Source organism: Rhinichthys klamathensis, unplaced genomic scaffold, assembly GCF_029890125.1.
Source record: "Rhinichthys klamathensis goyatoka isolate OS25496 unplaced genomic scaffold, OSU_Roscu_1.1 h1tg000266l_1, whole genome shotgun sequence".
Lineage (NCBI taxonomy): Eukaryota > Metazoa > Chordata > Actinopteri > Cypriniformes > Leuciscidae > Rhinichthys > Rhinichthys klamathensis.
In genome coordinates this window covers 1,099,511-1,123,379 of record NW_026606787.1, presented here as the reverse complement: position 1 = coordinate 1,123,379, position 23,869 = coordinate 1,099,511, and the positions used below count along the sequence as shown (strand labels likewise).

General features: G+C 36.1%; 2 protein-coding genes across 2 annotated transcripts; one reads left to right on the top strand and one right to left on the bottom strand.

Annotated features, from left to right (window-relative positions):
- Positions 1-164: 164 nt before the first annotated feature.
- hpdb (4-hydroxyphenylpyruvate dioxygenase b) lies at positions 165-5,510 on the top strand. Its single transcript, XM_056267950.1, has 14 exons — positions 165-243; positions 349-375; positions 609-671; positions 1,124-1,228; positions 1,359-1,401; positions 1,495-1,577; positions 1,805-1,894; positions 2,382-2,485; positions 2,641-2,718; positions 4,267-4,429; positions 4,506-4,577; positions 4,732-4,854; positions 5,035-5,151; positions 5,328-5,510. The coding sequence occupies exons 1-14, from the start codon at positions 241-243 to the stop codon at positions 5,436-5,438; spliced, it is 1,182 nt and encodes a 393-aa protein (XP_056123925.1). The 5' UTR covers positions 165-240; the 3' UTR covers positions 5,439-5,510.
- A 1,079-nt stretch (positions 5,511-6,589) lies between these two features.
- On the bottom strand, positions 6,590-23,545 carry setd1bb (SET domain containing 1B, histone lysine methyltransferase b). The gene is made up of 19 exons (XM_056267949.1): positions 23,342-23,545; positions 23,078-23,220; positions 22,818-22,916; positions 22,057-22,321; positions 21,789-21,910; positions 17,880-19,223; positions 17,061-17,726; positions 16,795-16,950; positions 16,019-16,106; positions 15,635-15,819; positions 15,389-15,476; positions 14,221-14,643; positions 13,596-13,814; positions 10,207-11,397; positions 9,911-10,059; positions 9,135-9,260; positions 8,102-8,221; positions 7,846-7,983; positions 6,590-7,684 (listed from the first exon to the last, which is right to left on the bottom strand). Exons 1-19 carry the CDS (start codon positions 23,382-23,384, stop codon positions 7,511-7,513), a joined length of 5,739 nt encoding a protein of 1,912 aa, XP_056123924.1. The 5' UTR covers positions 23,385-23,545; the 3' UTR covers positions 6,590-7,510.
- Between the last annotated feature and the right edge of the window lie 324 nt (positions 23,546-23,869).

Sequence of the window (23,869 nt, the reverse complement as noted above, 5' to 3'; positions counted from 1 at the left end):
ATTATATATGAAACTAGTTTTATTACAAAGTATGTTATATTATATATTATAATAGTATATCAATCTGTCTAGTAAAATAGTAGCTTATTTCGACAGCAGAGCATCATGCAGTGCCGCTCTCGTCCTCTATGGGCGGAGTCTCACACACAGCACTACAAATTCACATCTGCAGCATCTGTACTCACCACCTCATTTCTGCCACTGACCCAAGAAGAAGGTGTCTGCAAGAACCACTAAAAGATGGTAAAACACTTGATTTTTAAGACATTTTAAGATTTTGATGCATTTGATTTGCTAACTGACCAAACAATTCAAACAAGCCTAAATTTCTCATTTCTTTCTCTACAGACAACCTACACTGACAAAGGTGAAAAGGTATGATAGCATTATATATGCATGCATGTAAGAACATTATACTTTAAGAAATGTGTCCCCTTTCTTCTAATGTACTGATATTTTACTGCCCACTGCATGCTGAACTTTGTTCTGACTCTGATTTTACTTGTAGGCTACATCATTATACCTTAATCTTCAGACTCTAGATTAATTCTGCTTATAGAATAGAAGGTTAGTACATCACTGTCGTTTCTGTTTTTATATGTCAACAGCACGAGCAGGGCAGGTTTGTCTGCTTCGACCACATCACTTTCTGGGTTGGAAATGCCAAACAGGTGATTCTTTAACACTTTAAGTTTGTAGAGTTTGTTTCTGAATATTAGAGGAGGTGTCCAGTAGGGAGATGCTATTGGCTCTTTTCAGGGGTGGAGGCAACAAGCTTGCAGAGGCAGAAACCCCCATCCTTCACTCACTAATTTCTTCCATATTGAGACTTTTTGGGCATGTCTGTGATTTCCCCAGTAGATGGAGCCATTATCATACTACACATGTTAAAAAACAAAAACAAAAGATGTAGTTTCACTGGGAAGATTCAGTGAATAGTTTGTTTCATGTAGCCTATATGAATGTTCAAAATGTATATATACCGATATAGATATAGATGAACAGTTTATTTTAAATTCAGATAGCTGATATCCTTTTATTACCCATATTCTGTTAACTTTAGTTGCTGTGATGAATTTGTTCAGATCTCCCCATCTTGTCATTTTGTCTGTTTTCCTCTCAGGCAGCATCTTATTACTGTAATAAACTGGGGTTTGAGCCCTTGGCGTATCGTGGGCTGGAGACAGGCAGTCGTGATGTTGTGTCTCATGCGGTGAAACAGGGGAAGGTGAGAGTCAGCTTGTGTCCATCCTCTTCATTCCTTATGCATTGTGAAGCCTGGCCAGTTTGATCTGCTTTGGTCAGAATTTAAAAAGGCCACATAGAAGTGTTCGCTGATCAATGTTTTCTATACCCAGATTGTTTATGTCTTCACCTCTGCCTTGAATCCTGGTAATAAAGGTAAGACTGATAAATGAGTATTGTCATTTTTGGTATTTGATTATCTTTAAAACCACATTCCGTATTGTATAATCTGTCCTTTTCTTTGAACAGAGATAGGAGATCACCTGGTGAAACATGGAGATGGTGTTAAAGATGTAGCTTTCACTGTAGAGAACTGTGACTTCCTGGTAGAGGTAAATGCTCACTGTAAAAAAATTATATGTTTTTACATTGCTTTAACTCATGAAAATAAGTTAAGCAATTTTCAAAAAAATGTATGAGTTATTCAACAAATATTTAAATTTTTGGTGAAATGATTTAAATATCCAATATTTAAATATTACAATTTCAAGGCTGCAATTTCTTCTTTTTTTCATAATTTGCAGTAATCACCTATTGGTTTATTAATTTTTTCTTGCAGAAAGCAAGAGAACGAGGTGCCATTATCGTTAAAGAGTCTCATGTTGCGGAGGATAAGTTTGGCACTGTGAAGCTGGCAGTACTTCAGACAGTATGTATAATCTCATGTGTTTATATAAGTTTCAAAAATAAATTAATACTTTTATTGAGCAAGGATGCATTAAATTGGCCAAAAGTTACAGTAAAGACATTTATAATTTTACAAATGATTTATATTTCAAAATAAATCCTATTCCTTTGAACTTTCTATTCATCAAAGAATCCTGAAAAAAGCGTAACGATTTCCACAAAACTATTAAGCAGCACTGCTGTTTTCAACATTGATAATAATAAAAAAAGAATACAATTATTGAGCACTGAATCAGCATATTATAATGATTTCTGAAGGATCATTTTAAATTGTAATATTTTACAATATTCTTGTTTTACTGTATATTTGATTGAATAAATTCAGCCTTGTTGAGCATACGAGACTTCTTTCAAAAACATTTTTAAAAATCCTACCGACTGTAGTGTGTGTGCATATACATTTAAATCTTTCTGTCCCACTTCCGCTCTGATTCCTCTTATTGTTTTAGTATGGTGACACCACTCATACACTTATAGAGAGGGCAGGATATAATGGGCTCTTCCTCCCAGGATTCCATGCTCCTCTGTTCTGTGACCCTTTCTTGGCAAAACTGTGAGTTTTTCTCTTTTTTTGGGGGGCCAAAACTGTGAGTGCGTTTATGTGTCCTTGTCTTCTTATATAAGAGGTCCATATCTCTGATCATGCATGGATGGATTGTTATATGAATGTCCTTTTCTTTGTCTCTTAACGTGATTGTTCTTTCACAGGCCAAGCGGGAAGCTGGACTTCATTGACCATGTGGTTGGAAATCAGGCAGACAATGAGATGGTGCCAATAGTAGAGTGGTATAAAACTTTTCTAAACACATTGTTGAACTTATTTCAGCTGCGTAATTGTGAACAGGCAAGACAGCATCAAACCTCTGTGCCAATGTTGTCAAGACTGAAAAGCACAAAAGAAGTCACATGAGATACTTGCTTAGAACATCGCAAGTCTTTGGGGGGAAACTCCCTATCCGTCGCATCCAGTCAGAATACAACGAGAGCCCTTCCCCAGTGATCAGCAGTGTGTCTCCATGGTGAGCATGGAGTAAAGACAGAAAGGAAAGATCAGAAGAGACTCAGAGAGAACAGACAGAGACAGCAGATGGGGTGGTTGCATTTCAGTCTGTGGTAGTGGACGACTGAATATTATGCAAGAAAACTCCTTAGTAAGTATGACTCAGCGAAATTACTTTAAAGGATCTGAGACACCATCTGGAGACAGTTAGACACAGCGGGGAGGGGGAAAAGAGGGTGTTGAGGGGTGGGAATAGAAGAATTATCTAAACCAGACCCCATCCCATCATGTCCAGCTCTTGTTAAAACACTGCACAAAAATTTTATTTTTAATTTTTTTTTATTGATTTCCGGTGCAAACATTTAAACATTCTTAAATGAAGATAGATTTACTTGAGAGGCAAAATGACTTAAAGGGATACTCCACCCAAAAATGAAAATTCTGTCATCATTTACTCACCCTCAAGTTGTTGCAAACCTATATGAGTTTCTTTCGTCTGCTGAACACAAAGGAAGATATTTTGAAGAACGATTGGAACCAAACAGTTGTTTGGCACCATTGACTTCCATAGTAGAAAAAAAAAATACTATGGAAGTCAATGCCAAAGTTCCAATCGTTCTTCAAAATATCTTCCCTTGTGTTCATCAGAAGAAATAAACTCATATAGGTTTGCAACAACTTGAGGGTGAGTAAATGATGACAGAATTTTCATTTTTGGCTGGAGTATCCCTTTAAGATACTAAAAATAGTTTATGCTTAAAACAAAATAAAAAATTATGTCAATGGGGAAAGAAAAAGACTAAATTCAAAATGGAAATTTGTATTTTTTTTGTTGCTTTTTTAAACCATAAACTCTTTTTAAAAAATTGAATACATTTTTAAGAAAACAAGACTTTATATTTTAAGTCATTTTCCATCTCAATTAAATGTATTTTGATTTAAGATGTTTTTGTTGTTGTTGATATTTGTAATGAAAAAACAAGACAAAAATACTAAGAAAATCTGTGAAGATGCAGTAGATTCGTTATAAAACAAAATATTTGACAAATAAAAATATCAATTTTTTTATTTTTTTTTATGAATATGCATTTGTTTCTAAAGGAAGAAAATGCATCCCACAAATAGGCCTATCTGAAAGAAAAAAGGAAAATACAGGCTGAGGTTTATAAAAATATATATATATATATATATATATTAATGACTTCTCCAAAAGTATGTATAATCATTTGGCTGATCATAAATTGTGACTTGCATTTTTTTTTTTTTTTTTTTTTGCCCATGCTTTTCACATCAGGATCACTGTGTTAAACTGACCTGTATGCATTTGTATGAAGGTATCAGAGGAACCTGCTGTTCCACAGATTCTGGTCTGTAGACGACAAGCAGTTACAGACTGAATACAGTGCGCTGCGCTCCATAGTGGTGGCCAACTATGAAGAAACTGTGAAAATGCCCATCAATGAACCAGCCATGGGAAAGCGCAAGTCCCAGATCCAGGCACGTATTACAGACATGACATCTACTGTACTTTCATCTATCCATCCATTCATTTGACTATCTTTTCTCCTTTTAGGAGTATGTGGAGTACTATGGTGGCCCAGGGATTCAACACATTGCCATGAACACCTCTGACATCATTACAGCAGTGAGTAAAAGCTTTTCATCCAAGGGTTTTACAACATCGATACAGAGATAAAATACATGTGTAGAGTGAAAAGGGTTGGAATTGTTCTTTGTGAAAGCTGAAAAAGTTTACTTTAGGTATATGGTATATTGCATTGACAAGGATATGTTTTCAGATCCGTAACCTAAAGGAACGTGGTATGGAGTTCATGTCAGTGCCTGACACTTACTACCAGCAGCTCAAGGAGAATCTGAAGCTTTCCAAAGTCAAAATTGTTGAGGACATGAGCATACTGGAGGTACAATACAATAATCAAAGTGTTTATCAGCTTACTATCAGAAAAGTGAAACAATGCAGAGTTTAAATTTTAAATATGTTCTTTTGGTTGAAGGAAATGCAGCAAAGAGTTATTGGCCACCTGAATTTCTTTAACAGGTCTAAAGCAGAATGTGAAAATAACGTGGCATTGTTTATACAGGAACTTAAAATCTTGGTGGATTATGACGACAATGGCTACTTGCTCCAGATCTTCACGAAACCAGTACAGGACAGACCCACCGTGTTTCTAGAGGTCATCCAGAGACACAACCATCAAGTAAGACTGTTATTATAAATCTCAGAATATAGCAAATATTTCAGAAATCGTTTCAGAACATATACATTCATATTTATATTTGCAATGAATTGATCAAATCTATTGTTCGGAAATGTCTCCTAAATGTGTAGATATATGGTAGTGCATTAATAACAGAAAATCCTCTACTTTTTCAGGGTTTTGGTGCTGGAAATTTCAAATCTTTGTTTGAGGCTATTGAAGCTGACCAGAATGCCAGAGGAAACCTCACCATCCTTACACCCAATGGCACATCCGAGAAACTCTGAATAGGCTATTCATAGTAAATGCATGGTGTACACATTGAAATTCGCACATGACACTTGCTGACGATTTGCTTTGTCATATTGTTGATGGTTTTCAAGTATGGGCCATTATATTACAGAGGTGTAAAGTCCAGGTTCAGAAAGTAAAAGTCCTCCTCAGTATTTTTGTTCCAATCACCTGGATTTGCTAATTAGCATAATTTTTCAGCCAGGAGATAAAACTAATTAGTAAAATCAGCAGGCTGAGTTCATGGGTGGAATAAACACATGGCAGGACTTTTACTTTCGGACCCCTGGACTTTACACCTCTGTAGGCTATGTACCACGTGTTTATTTACAATTGCAAACAGTCACTTTTGACCCTGTGGACTTTTAGAAAAGAAACGGAAACATGAACATTCCCACCACAGTATCACCACATGATCTGCGTCTCAAGTTATGTTTTGTGTTTACCAGCATACTGTGGTGGAAATAAATGATGGCCTAGTGGAATGAAATGTACTTCGTCTTGCCAAGGCTAATTTCATTGATGGCATTTTATGCATCACTTCATTGATGCATAATTTGACAAAATTACAGCTTGATTGGAAATGAAGCGCAATAAAAAAAATCCTTTTTATGAAAATAGCCTACCTTGATTTTTCTTTGTTTCATGTCTTATTTTTCGTCTCGAATTCTTAACAGACTCTGCCTCCTTGGAAAACAAGCACACTAGGCTAAAACTTTATGGCCAACACGTTGTTGAAATAACGCCGCTGCAAGGACGCAGTAATTTACGTAAAAAAAAAAAAAAAAAAATCATATAACATAAATAAAATCAGTATACGACAAAAAATATATTTATTCGATAATAATGTCGTTTTCCTTTCCATTTTGATTGAAATTGTCTGTTTTAGACGGATGTGTCTTCAACGGGGAGCGAGAGGTAGCAGGATCAATGCCCGCATTCTCCATTAACATTTTTCCTGGCGTCAAAAATAGTCAAAGACTAAAAAATACGATGTAAAGGTTTTACAAAGCTAAGCACTGTTCAGCGGATAGCCGACTAACTGAGGCACCCATTTTTGAAGCACAAAACAAAAACTAAAAGTAGTGAAATGAATTCAAAAACATATCATTTTTGCTTTACACATAAGTCTATAAAGTTCGATAGTAGGCAGAAAATAAAAACATTTATTTGGAAAAATACACGTTTTTAATTTATATTTCACAATAAAACTCATGAAAGCATATTTAACTTGAATCCAATTCAAACCTTCCAACAATAACCATGATGAAAACTAAATTTAACCAGTGATGGCCTGTTGCTCTGCACATTTTACAAATCTACACATGCAGAATATAAAATCTGAGTTTCTGGAGATAACATTAACTGCTTGTGTATTTTCATGTTAAACTGTCATTTGCTCCTGTGAAAAATGTCTGCGACAGTCAGGAATATGTTATGTCCTTGAGAATATTTAAAAATCCGTATTCCTAAAAGACTGCCCTAGTTTAAAATAAATATACTAAAATGTATTTAAAATACATTTATTTTATGCTAAGTATACTACAAATACATTTACATATTTATGCACTTAATATAAATACCCTGCAATTATACTTTTAGTGTACTAAATTGGTATACTTTAAGTCTGCTAAATTGGAACAACTAATTTTGTACTTAATGCACTTTAGTTATCCAGAAATAGTGCTGAGGTCCAACTAAAGATATACTTAAGTATATTTGATTGTATATTTGATACTTTAGGTGCACTTTAAATATCTTGCATTTAAAGACTGATATTATACAGGGATCATACTATCACTAATAGTGATGTTAAAACACATTTTAGACTTAATATTAAGAAATGTGCATTGTGCAATAAAGAAGTACTCCAAATAAAGTTGAATTATATTATTCATATCAGTAAGTCTCAAGCAATATGTCAGTGAATATATGAATGGATTTGTAGTATACTTAGTATGAAATAAATGTATTTTAAATACAGAGGTTTGTTCTTAAAGAATAAGTTCATGTACAGTCTGAAACTTGTTTACTGCTAATACTTTGAAATTGTGAGAATAGTCCTTGTCTAGTTAAGGGTTCCTCTACAGTTCTCTGCAGCACACAGGCAGGGGATCTTCTCATCCTCAATAGGGAATTTGTAATCGTAAGTGATCTCTTCATTTACACCAATAGGTTGCCGAGAGTAGATGACTATCTTCTTCTGAGCTTCTACAGCGATGATTTTGGCATAGCAGTTCGGCTATGGAATGAAAAACACATAAATGAAACCAGTAAGCACAAAATGTTAAAAATGGAAATTAATTAAATTCATAGCAATCACTAAACAACAAAAGGAAACAATTCTTATGCATATTGACAATGTATTATGAATGAATGACTTAAAAGTGTTTCTGGTCGTACATTGCAACTGTGATTGATGAATCTTGCCATGTTACCGCACTTGGTTGCATCAATTATTGTGTCCTGGTCTACCCGGAAAAGATAGCTGCTTCCAATACCCTCGTTTTCATAGCGCCTTTCACGCATGTCCGCTATCTCCTACAGACAGGATTTGGGATATGATAATAATATACAAATACATTTGTGATCATCAATTTACAGCTTGAAAAAGGCCATCACTGAAGTTTATACTCAGAAATGACTGCTGAAATCTCACCTGCCGAATGCTCTGGCCTACATATTCAATTATCATTTCATCTGCAGCAATAGGTTCCTCTGCAAACAGCCCCCAGTCATGAATACGACTCTTGCCAAAACGCAGCTTCTTCTTACGGAACTGTAAAGAGGGAAATATATTTGTGCTCCATGTGGACCATACTGAAAAATGCAAAACTGGTCTGTTGTGGACTCTTAAGGCCCATTCACACCAAAAACGATAACTATAAAAGTATAACCATATTAATGTCCACACCAATGCACAATATCGTTCGGCACAGCAAAAAAAAAATAACTGTCTTTCTATGTATTTTTGCCTTGTTTTCCAGTACAAATATAAACATTTACATGAGAAGCAAAATTACATTAAAGTATCATTACTCTGTGTCATTTTTGGTATACCGGTAGTTGTGGTGTGGACTACCGTATCCACATTGAATTAGAACGATTATTAAAACTTTATAATTATTGTATATGGAATTTTGTTTCCGCCACAGAAAAAGAAAAAAAAAAAGAAAAAAGGTAATTGTGAATTGTGATATCTGAATTTTTCACTTTAGACAAAAGTCACTTTTTTTCCCTCAGAATTGGACTTTATAACTTTTGCTAACAATTGCTAGTTTATATTTCACAAAATGTTAGGAAAGAAGTCGGAATTGCGAGTTATAAAGTCCGAGATATAGACATGTTTTGCAAGTTTATATCACAATTCTGACTTTATAATTTGCAGTTGTGAGTTTTTATCATGCAATTCTGATTTTATTTCTTGCAATTCTGACTTTATAACTTGCAATTGTGAGTTTATATCACTTTATTCAGAGAAAACATTCAGAATTGCAAGTTTACATCTTGCAATTTTGAGAAAAAGGTTGCAATTATCTTTAAATTGTTTTATTTAGTGGTGGAAACAAGCTTCCACAATTGTTATAGTTATAACACCCTTAGTGTGGACAGACCTTTAATGTTTTTGTGTTTCTGGTGGCTCTAGCATATCATATGCTGTGTTATGCTGTTGTTGGGACAGCTGGCCTCACCTTGAGCTGGTTGAATTTGAGGAGGTCACTGTCACAGCTGAATGAGGACAACAGACGACGCTGTTCCGCTCTGAGTTCTGAGCCTGATCTGGATGAAGGTGGAATCTGAGCTGGCACACTCTTTCCCTGCATATATCAGAACATAATTCTCAAATTGCTCTAAATTACTTTAATTTTATACTGCACCCACTGGTGTGGATGCATGAAGCTTTTGACTAACTTTGTCAAATTGCACAACACACCTGGTTATGTCTCTACATGCTGGCCATGGTAGAATAAAACAGCTTTTTCTAGGTCATTGATATTATTGAGTCTTCATTTAATACCTCAAAGTAAAACTCTGTTATATCCCTATATAAACCAAAGTTATATATCCCTCGAAGTAAAACCTTTTGTAGTGAAACAAATTAATTATTGCACCTTTAAATCACTACATGCAAAAGCACACAGAGAAACACATCAGACAGGAATGAAGTCTTTAAACATGTTTACAGTTGAATAGCAACCGTCATAAATGTTAGCAGTCAAATAAATGTTGTTCTTTCCAGTGTTATTTTTGTAATTTATTTGCTATTATAGTATTTATTAATTTTTCGATTTTTTTCAGTTTAATTGTGTCATTTACTGTTAATTTTTGTTTTTTATAAAGCTTTAATTTATCGTTTTCCTCTAATATTTCATTTTTTATTATATCTTTATTATATTTCAAAAACTTAAACAAGTTTGAATGATTTTAGTTTTAGTTAAAAATAAACTAAACACTGTTTCTTTCTCACCTGAGTATCTACAACAAACTCATCACAGAGATATCGCAGCTTTTCCCTCTTGCTGATGAAGTAATATCCCTCACTACGTGCACAACCTGTCATGTGATTCCTGATCCCATCCAGCCATCTTCTTGGCCCGTCGTCAGGAGTGCTGGTTGGTGCAGCAGAGTCAAAGAACAAACAACAGAGCATTTGGAAAATAAATTTGACACAATGTTGCATGACACAATCCACTGGATACAAATTACATTATCAAGAATTTTAACTATGACTTGTTTACATGTGTATTATGTGTTTAAGGATATGAGGATGTGGGATCCATCGTGTTCTGCTCAACCAATCACATTCTTTATCCTCCACCACAAGCCTCTCATAGGTGGCCTTCAGGTGCCTTATCTCCTCCTCATTCACCCCTTTAGTCCACACAGCATGGACGACCAACTTCTCTCTTCTCTCAGAGCGTGGAGAGAAGATGAGGTGACGCCTGGATGATGATTCTCTCCAATTTCTCCATAAACATGACTCCTGAACCCTTTGATTCTCATTTAGTTTACGTTTGTCTTCTAGCAAACGCTTCTGTCTGTGAGCTTCTGGTAGTGTTTGTTCTGTCCTGGTATCTGAGACACACTCCAAATGCCCCAAAACCTGATTTGAAGAAGAGTTTGTTGTCACATTGTTCACTTGTAAGGACGAATGAGTATTTATATTTGGGCATTGTCTTCTCCTTTGTAATTCAATCATTCGTTTCCTCATTTTAAGCCGTGCTCGCCGCCTTTTCAAGCGCGCCGAGTCCAAACACTCTGTTTGACGTGAGGGGATATGGCGGTTATGAGGTTCATGCCCATTATCTATACTAAAATTGTTAGTTTGCGCATCTGACTGTGCAAAACCAGAGTTGTAATGATGGAGTCCACTAGCCCACAGCTCTCTATGCTGAACGTTTCTCTCTCCGTGGTTTAGAACAGGTGGAGATGGAGACATGTCTCTCCCTGGAGTCCTCGGGATCATGCTGTCAGCACATGGAGACAGAATGGAGTTAGAGGGGCTTCCCATTCTTTGTAAAGCCTCTTGCAGTAATCCCGCTGGTGTTATTCCCTCAGAGTGATAAACGTGGGCAGGACCATTGAAGCAGCCTGGTGTTTTTGGAGTTTCCTCATACGCTGGGTATAAGAAAGAGAGAGGAGGACAGTGGAAAAGGGGCGAGGAGGGAAGTTGGATGCCTGTGGGAGAGGGAGGAGGTGGTAATGGTGTTGGAGGTCCTTGATGTAGAATATGACCCTCAGCCTCCTCCATTTCCAGACATCCACCAGGTGTGTGTGGCAGCTCCAACTCCTCAACTGCAGGAGGAGAAAATCTACGCCCAAGCTCCATTTCAGGGTCACTGTCGGACAAAGATCCAGTAGGTGTGATGGGTCTAAGGTTCTCAGAATCCTCCAGTGTTTCTGTAATGACTCTCTGGTCCTCTGAATCTGTAGAATATTGTGTCTCCAAATCATCTGAAAGCAGAACGATCCATGAATTCTGGAACTAACAACTACTTGATCTGGTGATTATTTATTTGATTAGTATGATATTCCAAATATGCAAATCGTCGCTGTTGGGTGGAAACCTCATATCTTCGTATTTTGTCCAACCCATACATCATTACTATTGGTCACCTTTTACATCTGTCTGTGGGTTATGCAAATATTTAACCAATGAAAAGTATTAAAAAGAGTTTGTGACTAATCCTCGTAACTCCATTAGATCCTCAAACTGTCGGTCAACCCTCATAACTCTACCCAGCCTCTAGTGCTGCACATATTTTGGACCGTCTCTGCTTGTTTACAACGCAAGGGTAAATAATGAACTGGTTCTTTGAATAAGTACAGCATTTTTACTCAAGAAACACTATATATTCTGTATATAAAGGCTAATGTTTTTATGCATTTGAGGAGAGGAGAAGAGTGTCTTAGTTTTTTCACAGTTTTTTCATTTCCTGAAAAAATTGCTTTCAGTTTTTTTTTTTTTTTTTTTTTTTTTTGTGAACCACACTTTTAGGGCTTTTTTTATTTTATTTGCGTGTTCACATTTGAGAAAGAACTAACAAACCTTTTTCAGTAACCATAAAGTAATTTAAATCCCTCTACTTGAGTTTGCATAGGGCACATCTCCACTGTTTTTGACCAATTCAGTAAAATATAATAATAATAATTATTATTATTATAATAATTGTGATTTTTATTGTGATTATTATTAAATAATAATATATTAAATAAAATAAGAAATATATTGTAATATTGTACCTGTTGTACTATAAAATAAGAAATCGAGTATTTAATAAAAACAATTATTTTACTTTAAAGCTGCAGTCCGGAACTTTTCCTCTTTGTCGCCATCTCTCTGTTCGAAATCTGTAACTGCAGTGATTCGCGGAATTATTATCTTTACGTGGGTTGTAAATCGGCATGAAACAGCGCGGATGAACACAGTGCTTTGAGGCGAGTGCTGCTGTCAGTCACCGCGCTGTGTGGATACTGGCATACAGAATCACAGATTCACTTTTTGAAAGTTTGACCAACATAAGAATTTTCATAAGAAAATGTCTTCTGAACAAGTAAGTAAAATCCATTTTTGTTCTGACCAACTAAGGGGGAAAAAGCATTCGACATGATAAGCTTCGTTAGATTTAATCAACGCGATTTACAGCAACCGTGCAAATTATAGCCTACTTTGTTCTCAAATTGTTCATGTTAACAACATCAGCATTGCGTGACTAATGTTAAATTTAATGTGTTTTATGGTTAGCAGCTACCTGCGTAGTTCAGAATTCATATTCTCCATAATAGCAAAACGAGAAAGGCACAACAAAGGAAACTCCATAACTGTGTGAATTAAGAAAACGTACTGTTACACGATTGAACTATTGAAATGTCTTACTTGTTCAGCAGAAAAAAGCCGTCTCTTCTTCTGTTTTGAACCCCTTCAAAACACGGAGTTCACGCACTTTTCAAAAGCCCCGCCGATGTTTAAATCCTTGTGTTCGCATGAGACGGTTTCTTTCTCTTTCTCTAGCCACCTTAAATCCGAAGTACGAAGTCTTTTGGGTTTTATAACTGCTGAATCTCCAGTTGACACTGATGATTGTTGTTTGGATCTTTCTGGATGCCATAAGTTTAATTATGTAAAGTGCTGCGAGAAAAGCCAATACATCTAAACATCTCGTCACACGCAGTATAGCCGGCTAGCCGAAACTCCTTCTTTATGTGTACCGGTGTGACGTCATGACGCAAAGACATGCTCGAATTTCCCGCGGAAACCCACCAGTACCACTGGAATTAAAATCATTATTACAAGCTAACCGTTTTGAATCTAGCTATGGCAAGCAGATAGTTTTGACCACTGGCAGAATAAGTTTTTTTTTAATATAATTATTTTGGATTATTTTTAACTTAAAAAAGTTACGGACTGGAGCTTTAACTGCAAAATTACAAAACAAATTTCTACGTCTTAATTTCATTTTCAAACGTTAAACCAGGCAAGTTGTTGTCAAATTGATGTGTTCACTTTTTAAAAAAAAACATTTACATATGTGTTTAGATATTTTCTGTAAAGTTGCTATTGAAAAATGTGTTTTGTAAATAATTGAAATTGAAAAAGTGTTGTAATTGTGTGATGGATTGGTGATCAGTGATCAGCGATCAGTGCACCTTACCTGACAGTCCTCTGTATGTAGGAGACGGTGGGCTCGGCAGCTCTGACTCCTGCTCTGAGAAGAATATCACTGGGTCTGGGAGCTTAAATTTGTTTGTTAAACAGTGTTTAACTGGGTCCTGTAAGGTGTATCTGAGAGGCTCAGATAGTTTCAGACCTTGCATGTACACTCTTACGCTCAGTTCCTCTTCTGGATCTTCTGCACTCCTTGGATTCAAATCTGTAAGAGCAGAAATTACATTTCAAATGACATGAATTACAAATTGCATCAACACTTATGATATAGACATTTCTTAAATGTTCTGCTACACCAACTGAGGTCAGAAAACTTTCTCTGACATACAGTAACTACAAGAAATTAAGAATTCTCAGAAACATCTACATATGTAATGTAAACTTCTATGTAATGTAAACTTCAAAAAAATATCCACTCTAAGACTAGTGGTTTTATTATATTACTAAATGTCCAGTTCAAACTATAATTAAGCTATGACCTATAATCTCTAAAAATTAACAATCTACAGATAAAAAAAAAGTATGTCTCTGTTATGCATGATGGTTTTGTTTTCATTTTGGAAGGAGGTTGATTTGTGCTTTATGTGAAAACAGAAAATCAATGAACTAACCAAACAAGTCATGGTCCACAGCACTTTCAACTGAATCTGGAGCAGAAGGGGTCACAGGGGGGCCGAGATCTTCTTCCCAGTCTGTGAAAGACGAGTAAAATGGATTGTGAATCATCTCTTGGTTTTCCTTATTATCCTCATCTGAAGAAATCCATATCTCTTCTTCTATTCTCCTGTCCTCATGTGGAGTTTCAGGAAAAGATCTTTCACCATCCAACTGATCTTCCTCCCCAGAAGAAAGACTGTCTGAGGAGTCGTCGCTTCTGTCGTCTGAGGAGTCAAAGACAGATCTAGGGGAAGCTGAGGAGTCAATAACAGATGGAGGAAAAGCTGACGAGTCAGAGACAGTTCTGGGAGAGACTAAGGAGTCGTATCCTTGGCTTTTAGAAGCAGACGAGTTTGAACTTGTATGGCTGATGGTATCTGGAGGATAAAAAGAGGACTATAAAAAAGTTGTCATACAAGATATAGAAAATATAATTATTTTAAAATGGTTAAATATTATATATATATATATACACACACTACCGTACGAAAGTTTGGGGTCAGTAAAAATGTATAATATTTTTGAAAGAAGTATCTTAAGCTTGTCAAGGCTGCATTTATTTGATGAAAAATACAGTAAAAACAGAAATACTATTACAATTTAAACTAACTGTTTTCTACTTTAATATATTTGAATATGCAATTTATTTTAATATTTATTTAATACGTAAACTATGTAAAGTATGTAGTTTATTAATCCTGTGATGGAAAAGCTGAGTTTTCAGCATCATTACTCCAGTCTTCAGTGTCACATGATCCTTCAGAAATCATTCTAATATGCCGATTTGCGGCTCAAGAAACATTTCTTATTATTATAATGTTGAAAATAGTTGTGCTGCTTAATATTTTTGTGGAATTAAGTTTTTTTTTTATTCTTTGATGAATAGAAAGTTCAACAGATCAACATTTATTTGAAATATAATTCTTATGTAACATTATAAAGCATCCTTGCTGAATAAAAAAGCATTCATTTCTTTATTTTTTTAATGTACTGCCTCAAACTTTTCAGCGGTAGGGTTTTATATTTGAATGTAAATTAAATATTATATTATATACATTATTATATATAATATATAATTAAAGTAATTATTTTATATAATAATTAACAGATATAAATGAAAACCTGAATCTGAGTAATCTTCATCCTCTATTACACAGGCATCATTCTTCTTATCTTTATGTAGTTCATCAGCTTTCATCTCATCACCCTCCTGAAAAACACAATAGACACCATTAAACATGTCCATTAATGACAGGGATCAATTATCAACTTTCCTAAATACGGTGTAATCAAACATAACAATTTCTGCTCAAAAATCAATATTTATTTTTATACAAGCAGCTGTATTTCAAATAAGTGAAACAGTACCTGAGCAGACACATCAACTTCCTCAGATTCTGTATCCTCCATCTTCTCAGAATCCTCTTCATCTTCTTCCTCCTCACTTTCTAACACCAGAGGCCTGGAATGCCTGCGTTTCACCATGGTCTCTTCACTGGCATTTTTGGTCATGTCCTCTCCAACATTATCTAGGGGTGTTTGCCGCTCTGGCTCTTTATGAAATAAATGTTGACCATATTATTTTCAGTGTACAAGATCTACTTAAACTTTATACTGTGAGATATAAATTCACAATTGAAAGATATGTCACATTGAAATAAAGTCAGTGAATTCATTTCCATAGTTAGATCCTTTTTCCACACTCAAAAATTGTTTTCTAACTCCATGTGAAAAAGCCAATGCCAAACTGACCTTCTTCCTCAGTTTGTTCAAGACCAGGAGAAGGACAGATCCTTTTAACATCAGTGGAGTCCTGACCTAATGGGTCCTTCCTTTTTAACTGAGCATAATGGAAAAAGAAAAAACATAATGATTCTCAACCAGGCAGCCTCAGCAAACTTTCGAGGGGGCCTCAAAAAGACTTACAATTATATAATATAAGACAAAGCAATCCCTAAAGACAACTAAAAATCAAATTTTAAATACTTCTTATTTTAATTCACCCCTCCAACAACCCCAACACATTTTTTTTCTTTTTTTCTTTGAAGAAGCATGGCTCCCAGGATCTTGAAAAACCTGGATAAACAAGGTAGCCTTATTTTTAAACTTATGATTTCTAGATTTGGAAAGGTTAGGTAAATTAATAAAATTGTGTAACTCCATGGTAATTGTTATAATGTATATTAATTTTTGTAGCCAAGCTGTAAAATAATTCATTGGGTAGAAACTGAGTAAAAAATAATTTTACAAATTCCGCATATCACTAGAAAATTCATGGGGCTGTTGAATGTTTTTGTGGACAATGGGGGGCCTTGGTGTGAAAAATTTTGAGAACCACCTCTTCGGTATTCATTACATTACATTACCTCTTTTCCATTATAAACCATTTCATTATAGGTGTTGTTTTTTATCCAAAAATAATAGTGCAGGCAATACCAAAGTGTTTAGCATGCACTGCTCTACAGAAAACTTACTAAATCTGTTTTTCTATGTTTTCTATATATATATATAAAGTACCATATTTGTACCTTAAATGATGGTAGTTTAATGGCACCATGCAGACTCTTTATTTTCCCTGTGCCCAATACAGAGCCTTCTCCCCCAGCAGTCATTCTCAGGCATTGCTCCATCGCTTTAAGCTTGATGTCTTTATTTCCTCCTGATTTAACAGATGGGGCAGATACCTGGGGGCGCACAACATGATATATATGAAAGTAATATTAAAATGGTAATGGAAGTATAGATCGACTCTACACAGTTCATTACTACAGTTGAAATAAGAAACAAATCTGACCTTAGCTGCATGTTCTCTGTCATCCCACCACTGATCAAACGCTTTGAAGGCCACAATCTCAATCATCCTGCGATGTATGTCTTTCTTTACGATAGCCCGCAGCTCTGCAGCAACAACAGCTAGAACTCCATCCACTGTGGCCTTTTGGGGCAATGTTTTCATAGGGACGTACCCCGGTGGGGGCACTGAAGGGTCAAACCTGGGCATAGGAGGAGGAGGCCAAGGTGGTCTGAACCTTAACATGGTAGATGAACACCCAGCGGAAGGGTAAGGTGGGCGATGAGTCATGAAATTGAAAGGTGGAGTGAGGAAGGGGGGTGAGAATGAGGTTTGCCCTTGTGTTATTCTAGTAGGGATAGGAAGAGGTATTGCACTACTCTGCCAGTTAGGTGATTTACAGACTTGCTTGGACTTATTTGGAGGAGGGTACAATGAACAAGAAGTAGGAAGAGTGTATCCAGGTAACAATGGAGCCCTAGGAGAAGGAGGACCCTGTTTTGTTGTCATATTAGGAGGCACAAGGGAGGGGTAGTGAGCAGATGGTGGTATAAGGATTGGGTGTGGGGGCATTTGAGGAATTGAAGGGGGTAAAGAGCTCCTGTAAGTGCAGATCACTGGTATACTCGATGGCTGATCTGAAGTATCTTCATCTTCTTTTAGGTTGACCTAAGGAAGAGATTCATATTGATGTAAGTGCTTAGGGTTGTCTGCCATTCAGAATTGAATTGAGAATTCCTTTTATATTTTAAATCAATTCCAGAATTTGAACTAAGGCAGCAAACAAAAGTAGATGGCAGTCTAGTTCTATCAATCACTTACAGTAGTGCTAGAGGATATCTTGGACAAAGGCTTCTTGATTGATTGAAGTTCATGTTCATCTTTTGCCACATCACAGAGTGGAGTGAAACTCGCATCCTCAAGGCTTTCTCTTAGATAAGAGTATGAATTGAGATGGGAGCCAGTATTATTTGCACTAGACGATGTTTGGTCACAATTTAGGACAACATCAATGGAGCAAGAAGGAGAGCGGCTGAGATCATGCTCTTCAGTAGCAGTCTCTGAGTCTGAACTATCTTGATTCAAAAGGGGCAGAACTGGACTTCCAGCACTAAGAAGCATCTGGATGCGAGAGTCTAGGCTTTCAGGCTTTGATTCTGGAGCAGGAGATTCAGGAGAAGGACACTGCACTATGGGGTCTGAAAGATCTTCTGTGGTTTCAGAGGAAGGACACAGTTTTGGGGTAAATGAGCGAGAAGATTGGGCTTGTGGTGGACAATAAGTTTGGTTAACCTCTTGAGTTTTGCAAGATACTTGGGAAGCAATTCCATTGAAAATATTTTCTGAAGCATTTGCATTTATCTGCATATCAGAATGAATGTGATGAACATCCACTCCAATAGCCTTTTGCGGCATTTTTTCTAAATTTGGAAGTGATGGTGGATCTTCAGAAACAGATCTGTGATTAACACTGAGGCCCTTGACTGAGCCAGTAAAGGTTTGGACTGTGAGCTTATCTGAATGTGATGGTGTGGTTGGACTTTCCTGAAATTTATTAAAAGGCACTTGATTGGCCATAGGTACAGAGCGGTGGTGACCTCCTCTGTATACAGGTCTATGTATATAGTTATGTTGTGGCCTACGGTTGTATGCATTTTGGTACTTGCTCTCGAGAGGTCTGACCCTGTGTCCTCCACGAACATGGTTACTAATGTGATAGTTGCGTCCTGGAGTTCTTTGCCTATTCGAGAAGCTACTGTTTTGCGATGGAGCTCCACCTAGCATCCAAAAGTTTTGCACAGCACCTTGAATAATGCTAGGTTTATTTGAGACTGGTTGAGTCAAATGAACAGGCTGTTGCTGTGAAATGTTTGGGATGGATTGTTGAATAAAAGGGACATTGAAGGCACTGGTTGTCAGCGCAAACTCATTTGGGGTCCTTTCACACTGAGATGGTGTGCCTGGTCTACTGTGGGTCATAGAAGGCGTGCAAGGAGTATCTTGGTATTGAGGGGTCTGCCAGAAGCTATTAGGTGTGTCCTGATGCATGCTGGAGTAGGCAGTATCCATGGATAAAGGTGTAGAACAATCCAATGATGGAGAGCCATTACATATTGAGGATAATGATGATAGTGTGTACGACAGCTTCTTCAGTGGTTCACACTCCTGAAAGATTGAAAGAGATTTACAAGTGAACTAAAACAATTTTAGACAAGTTTCAATATAAAAACCTGAATTTGCAATGGCAAATGCACTTTCTGTATACTTCAGAATCTCTTCTCTAACCATTGTATGTCTGTTCTGATGTAACAGCAAAGTTTTAAACCATAAATGTTAAAGGTTAAAACCAATATAATATAATATAATATAATATAATATAATATAATATAATATAATATAATATAATATAATATAATATAATATAATATAATATAATATAATATAATAACAAAAAGCCATCCCTCTAGCCTGGGAAAACCCAGACAACTTCCGGCAAATTTAGATTCGCTCTGAAAGTTAGTCTGGCAAAGAGCTCATTACAGCCCATTTCCAATCCGTCGAAATCGAGGCACCAATCAGAAACGTTGGGGCGGGCTTTACACGATGACGACAGCGCTGGGATTTTGAAGCAGATTTTGTAGCCAACATTACAAAGATGGATGCCGCCGTCGAACATCACTCGTTCGCTATCAGCTATCGCGTCTGTTTTAAGCGATTTGAACGTTTCCTTTTTGTTAAAAACCGAGCAAAGAACAACACTCGGTTGTTTCTCCGCCCCTCTGCATACGTCATCTCCTTCATCGCTCTGATTGGTTTTAGGTCTATCCGCGACGTCCGTTGGTGACGCCCCTCTGGAAATGATTTGTCTATGACGCTTTGCCAGACCATAACTCAGTTACAACGGAGAATGGTATGGTTTTAACCAGGCTACCATCCCTTCACACAGCTATAGTAAATGTACTTAAGCCAGAGGGATTCAATTAAAGTTCCAAGAGGTCAGGTCTCTATATTTCCTTCCCAGCGGAGGTACGGACAATACTTTAAGAATTGTTATTTATATATTTTATATAAATATATATATATATTCCCAGTGGCAATTTATTTTACAGTATGTATGTGCACTTGTGTTTACTTACAGTGTACTTACCTAAGAAACTGGTTAATATAAGGTAACGGCATGGGTTATGGTTAGGTTTAGGCGTAGGTTCAGGGTTAGTAGTTAATACCCAGTTATTGTAATAACTATAAGTACATAGTATGTACATGGGGAACAGGACTGTAAAATAAAGTGCTACCATATTTACATCTGGGCAAGCAGTAGTACTTTGTATAAGAAAAATATCTAAAACAAAATAGCCATCAAAGATGAGGATATTTGTAATGTTTAGGCAAGGACGAAGAGAGGTGAGAATCCAGTTGCAGCAGTATTTATTGAAAACGAAAACACAGATGATCCAAATACAGGATCAAAACCAGGAACAGGAGCAGGAACATGAAATATAATTAAAAGAGAAGGAACTCAACAGCTTCACACAACATGCAAAAACAACCACCGTCAAACCAAGACTGAAACACAGGGGTATATATACACAGGAAAAGTTAACGAGGTAACGAGACACACCTGGGTAGACTAATCAACAGGGAAAACTACAAGGAACTACAACATGGCACTCAAGACAGGAAGTAAAACAAAAATCCCAAAACCTACACATAGCACATATGAGAATATTGGGTCCCAAGAGCCAAAGCAATGAGAATTAAAAATTATATATATATTTCATCGGTTAAGCCAAATTGGATATGAATATTAAAAGGCAAGATCAGGTGTTGTATTAGGCTATTATTATTTTACATTTAGATACCTATGTTTGGCAGACCATATGACAGGAAAGATACTGTGTGTGGGTTCAGGGTTTTCCTCTTGAAGTCTGGACCATTTTTATATTTTGCTTAAAATAAGTATCTACTAAAAACAAACAATGTACATAATAATCAACACGCTCTCATTATGAGCAGAAAACAAAACGTTAACTAGTAATTCCAAAGTTTTAGTTGTCTTTCCTTGCCATCTACAAATAATTTTCCAAATTATAACATAGTTTATTATAAAATGCTCTTAACATGCTAATTAATAGGCTTAATGCTAAATGTGGATAAAAAAAAAACATCTTGTCACAAACCTGGTTTAAACGGTCGGAGCCATATACTTTATGACATAAAAATAACTATATTTACTGCATTCTCATTTTCTGAAGCGTTTTAGCGAAAGTATAAAAAAAAATTGTAGATAAAATAACCCAGAGAGAGAAGTAATGCGCATGGAACGGAAAGGGCTTGAATGAAACATGTTTGGCTTTAGATAAAAATATTAGATGAGCGCTTGTGGTGTGAACTGCTCCGTTGTTTTGATGCGCTGCCCACTTTAATCTGTGGAAATGGTAAAACGGTGGTAGAGTTTTTGTATCACGGTCCGGTTGGAACCAAGCCGGGGTTCGGAACCAGACCGAGGTCCGCTATTTGAGGATTCCTGATTTAAGCTAACTATTTTACATCCCTTAAAGATAAATATATATATATATATATATATATATATTTATTTTTTGCTGAAATAACCTGATTCAGCAAATGTGAAAAGAGATTAAATAATCACACATTTTTAAGGGTGTTGAAAGATGAGATAGCCTATCACAGATTAATAGGGGTCTAAAATGCCTATGGTCTTGTACTCACAGTGAAAGAGTCAGTGATGAAAGATGGTGACTGGGGTCCCCAGGCCTCTTCTCCAACAGGGAGAGTAAAAGGTGTATATAAACCACTAACAAGCATCTGGAAGTATCGGTTCCTCTTCACACCTAAAACCATAAAGATCATGAATTATATAAAGCATGCAAATACAGTAAATGTGTCTGCATAGACATGTTTATGGAAACCTTTATTTGGAACTGATAAGGTAGTAAGAAAAAAATTGAGAAGTAAGAGATGGAAAAAATGTATTTACCTTTGGGGTCAAACTCCAAATGAATGTTGTTTCCCATCACAGAAGTGTTGTGGAGGTTTTTTACTGCATTATTTGCTGCCTTTACAGATTCAAAAATGACCTTTGCTATTCCTAAATGCTTCTTATTTTTCGGATTATATAAAACTTTCAAATCTTGAACCTCTCCAAAGTGTTTACACATTTCAGACAGGAATCCATCTCTAATATTGTCATTAAGCCTTGCAAATGTCAACTCCTTCGGCGCTCCAACATAATGCTCATCAACCTAAAAATGAGATTTATTTACATAATATGGCATTATTTTGTGAATCCTAGGCAATGTAAAACAAACATCAGATAAACTCCTGATCATTGTTTATTTACATGAATTGTACTGTATTTTTATATAAAGTGTTTTTGCTCAGGTCAAATTCATCCCAAACATAATGTTAAAATACTTTATCACAATTCTACTTTGTGATAAATAGTTCAATATCTGCCTATAGGGATTTTTAGTATTAGGTCAGAAAAACTAGAAAGAATTAAATAGATTAAATATTTTAAAACAGGTTAAATAGGAAAACAACAAGTTAGTTTAGCAATTATAAATAAAAAAGTAGGCTAATACATTTTAACCGTTTTCTCTTGGATTCAAAACATAAAGAATGTCAGTATCAATAGAAAATAAGGGTTAAATGATTATCATTTTAAAAACGTTGCTTTTACTGTAGGCAAAACATTACACAATAATGCATTAATTTTATGCTGTATCCAATACCAACCTTGAATTTGGGGACCAGGAGATCAGTTTCTTTGAATTTTGTCCAAAAACGAGTAATTCTGGGATCTCGAACAACATCCACAGGGAAACATCCAGGATGCTGACAGACAACAATTTAGTAAGCTTCAATTGTACAATTAAAAATACAACTAGACTGTGTAAATATGCTAAAAAAATTACATAGGTCACTAAGTTTGATAACTAAGCATTATGTTAACGTTATTAGTATGCTATTGTTGTTCGCCTTGAAATCATACCCACCGGTGCGCTGAAGTGCTGTCCATCATATCGGTACAGTTTCTGACTTCCGCTGCTCAAATCCGGATCAATAATCAGTTTGTAACAACTCCAGTTTGGAGTTGCATCTTCCAGAGGATCAAAACTACCGGTTTTTAATAATGTATCTAAATTGGAGAATCACAGCACACGATGAAAAGGACTGTTTCTACACAACGGAAGCTCTGAGTCATGAATATATAAGTAGGCCTACATTAACACATATTTTGATACACCTTTATTTCTTACCGTTATCTTTCCGTTGACCCTCCTTTTCGACGCTTTCGAACATGATTCGCAGTCATTGTACAATGTTAGTAAATTTCTCTTTATAGGACGTTGATTAAAAACGATAGTTCCTGTAAATATCAGATGGCTGTTGTTAGGAGTACACGGTAGGTCTTACGTGTCTCCCAAGAGAAGCAGCACATCACTGCTGCACAACAGGTGGGAGGAACCTGCCGCCACACCCGCACTGTCATCAGGACAGATAAAAAAAAAAAAAATCATCACTGTGGATCTGCAGAATCCTGCTACTGATTTCATTAGGCAATATGAACAACACAAAATGTAATAGTCTAGTACCCAACTAGGTGAACCCGGAAATGTTGAGTACACCAAAGTTTTATTGCAGAAATGTGAAGTATGGGTCCCCAGCATACAGAAACTGCTGGATGCTAATTTGCATATGTTGAGCAATTTGCATAATTAGCATTATTAGCTTAATCGTCCATTTTGACCCCATATTTTGCACTGTATGGACAATTTCTACAACAT

What these genes read in the sequence shown, in the direction of transcription:
- hpdb (XM_056267950.1), top strand. An exon ending in CTTGAATCCTGGTAATAAAG is followed by an intron (nt 1,402 to 1,494) that starts GTAAGACTGATA and finishes TTCTTTGAACAG; the next exon opens with AGATAGGAGATCACCTGGTG. An exon ending in AGCGCAAGTCCCAGATCCAG is followed by an intron (nt 4,430 to 4,505) that starts GCACGTATTACA and finishes TTCTCCTTTTAG; the next exon opens with GAGTATGTGGAGTACTATGG.
- setd1bb (XM_056267949.1), bottom strand. Translation starts at nt 23,384, where the DNA reads ATGTTCGAAAGCGTCGAAAAGGAGGGTCAACGGAAAGATAACG. An exon ending in TCCTGGTCCCCAAATTCAAG is followed by an intron (nt 22,322 to 22,817) that starts GTTGGTATTGGA and finishes TCTCATTTTTAG; the next exon opens with GTTGATGAGCATTATGTTGG. An exon ending in TCAAATTCAACCAGCTCAAG is followed by an intron (nt 8,222 to 9,134) that starts GTGAGGCCAGCT and finishes CCCTCTTTACAG; the next exon opens with TTCCGTAAGAAGAAGCTGCG.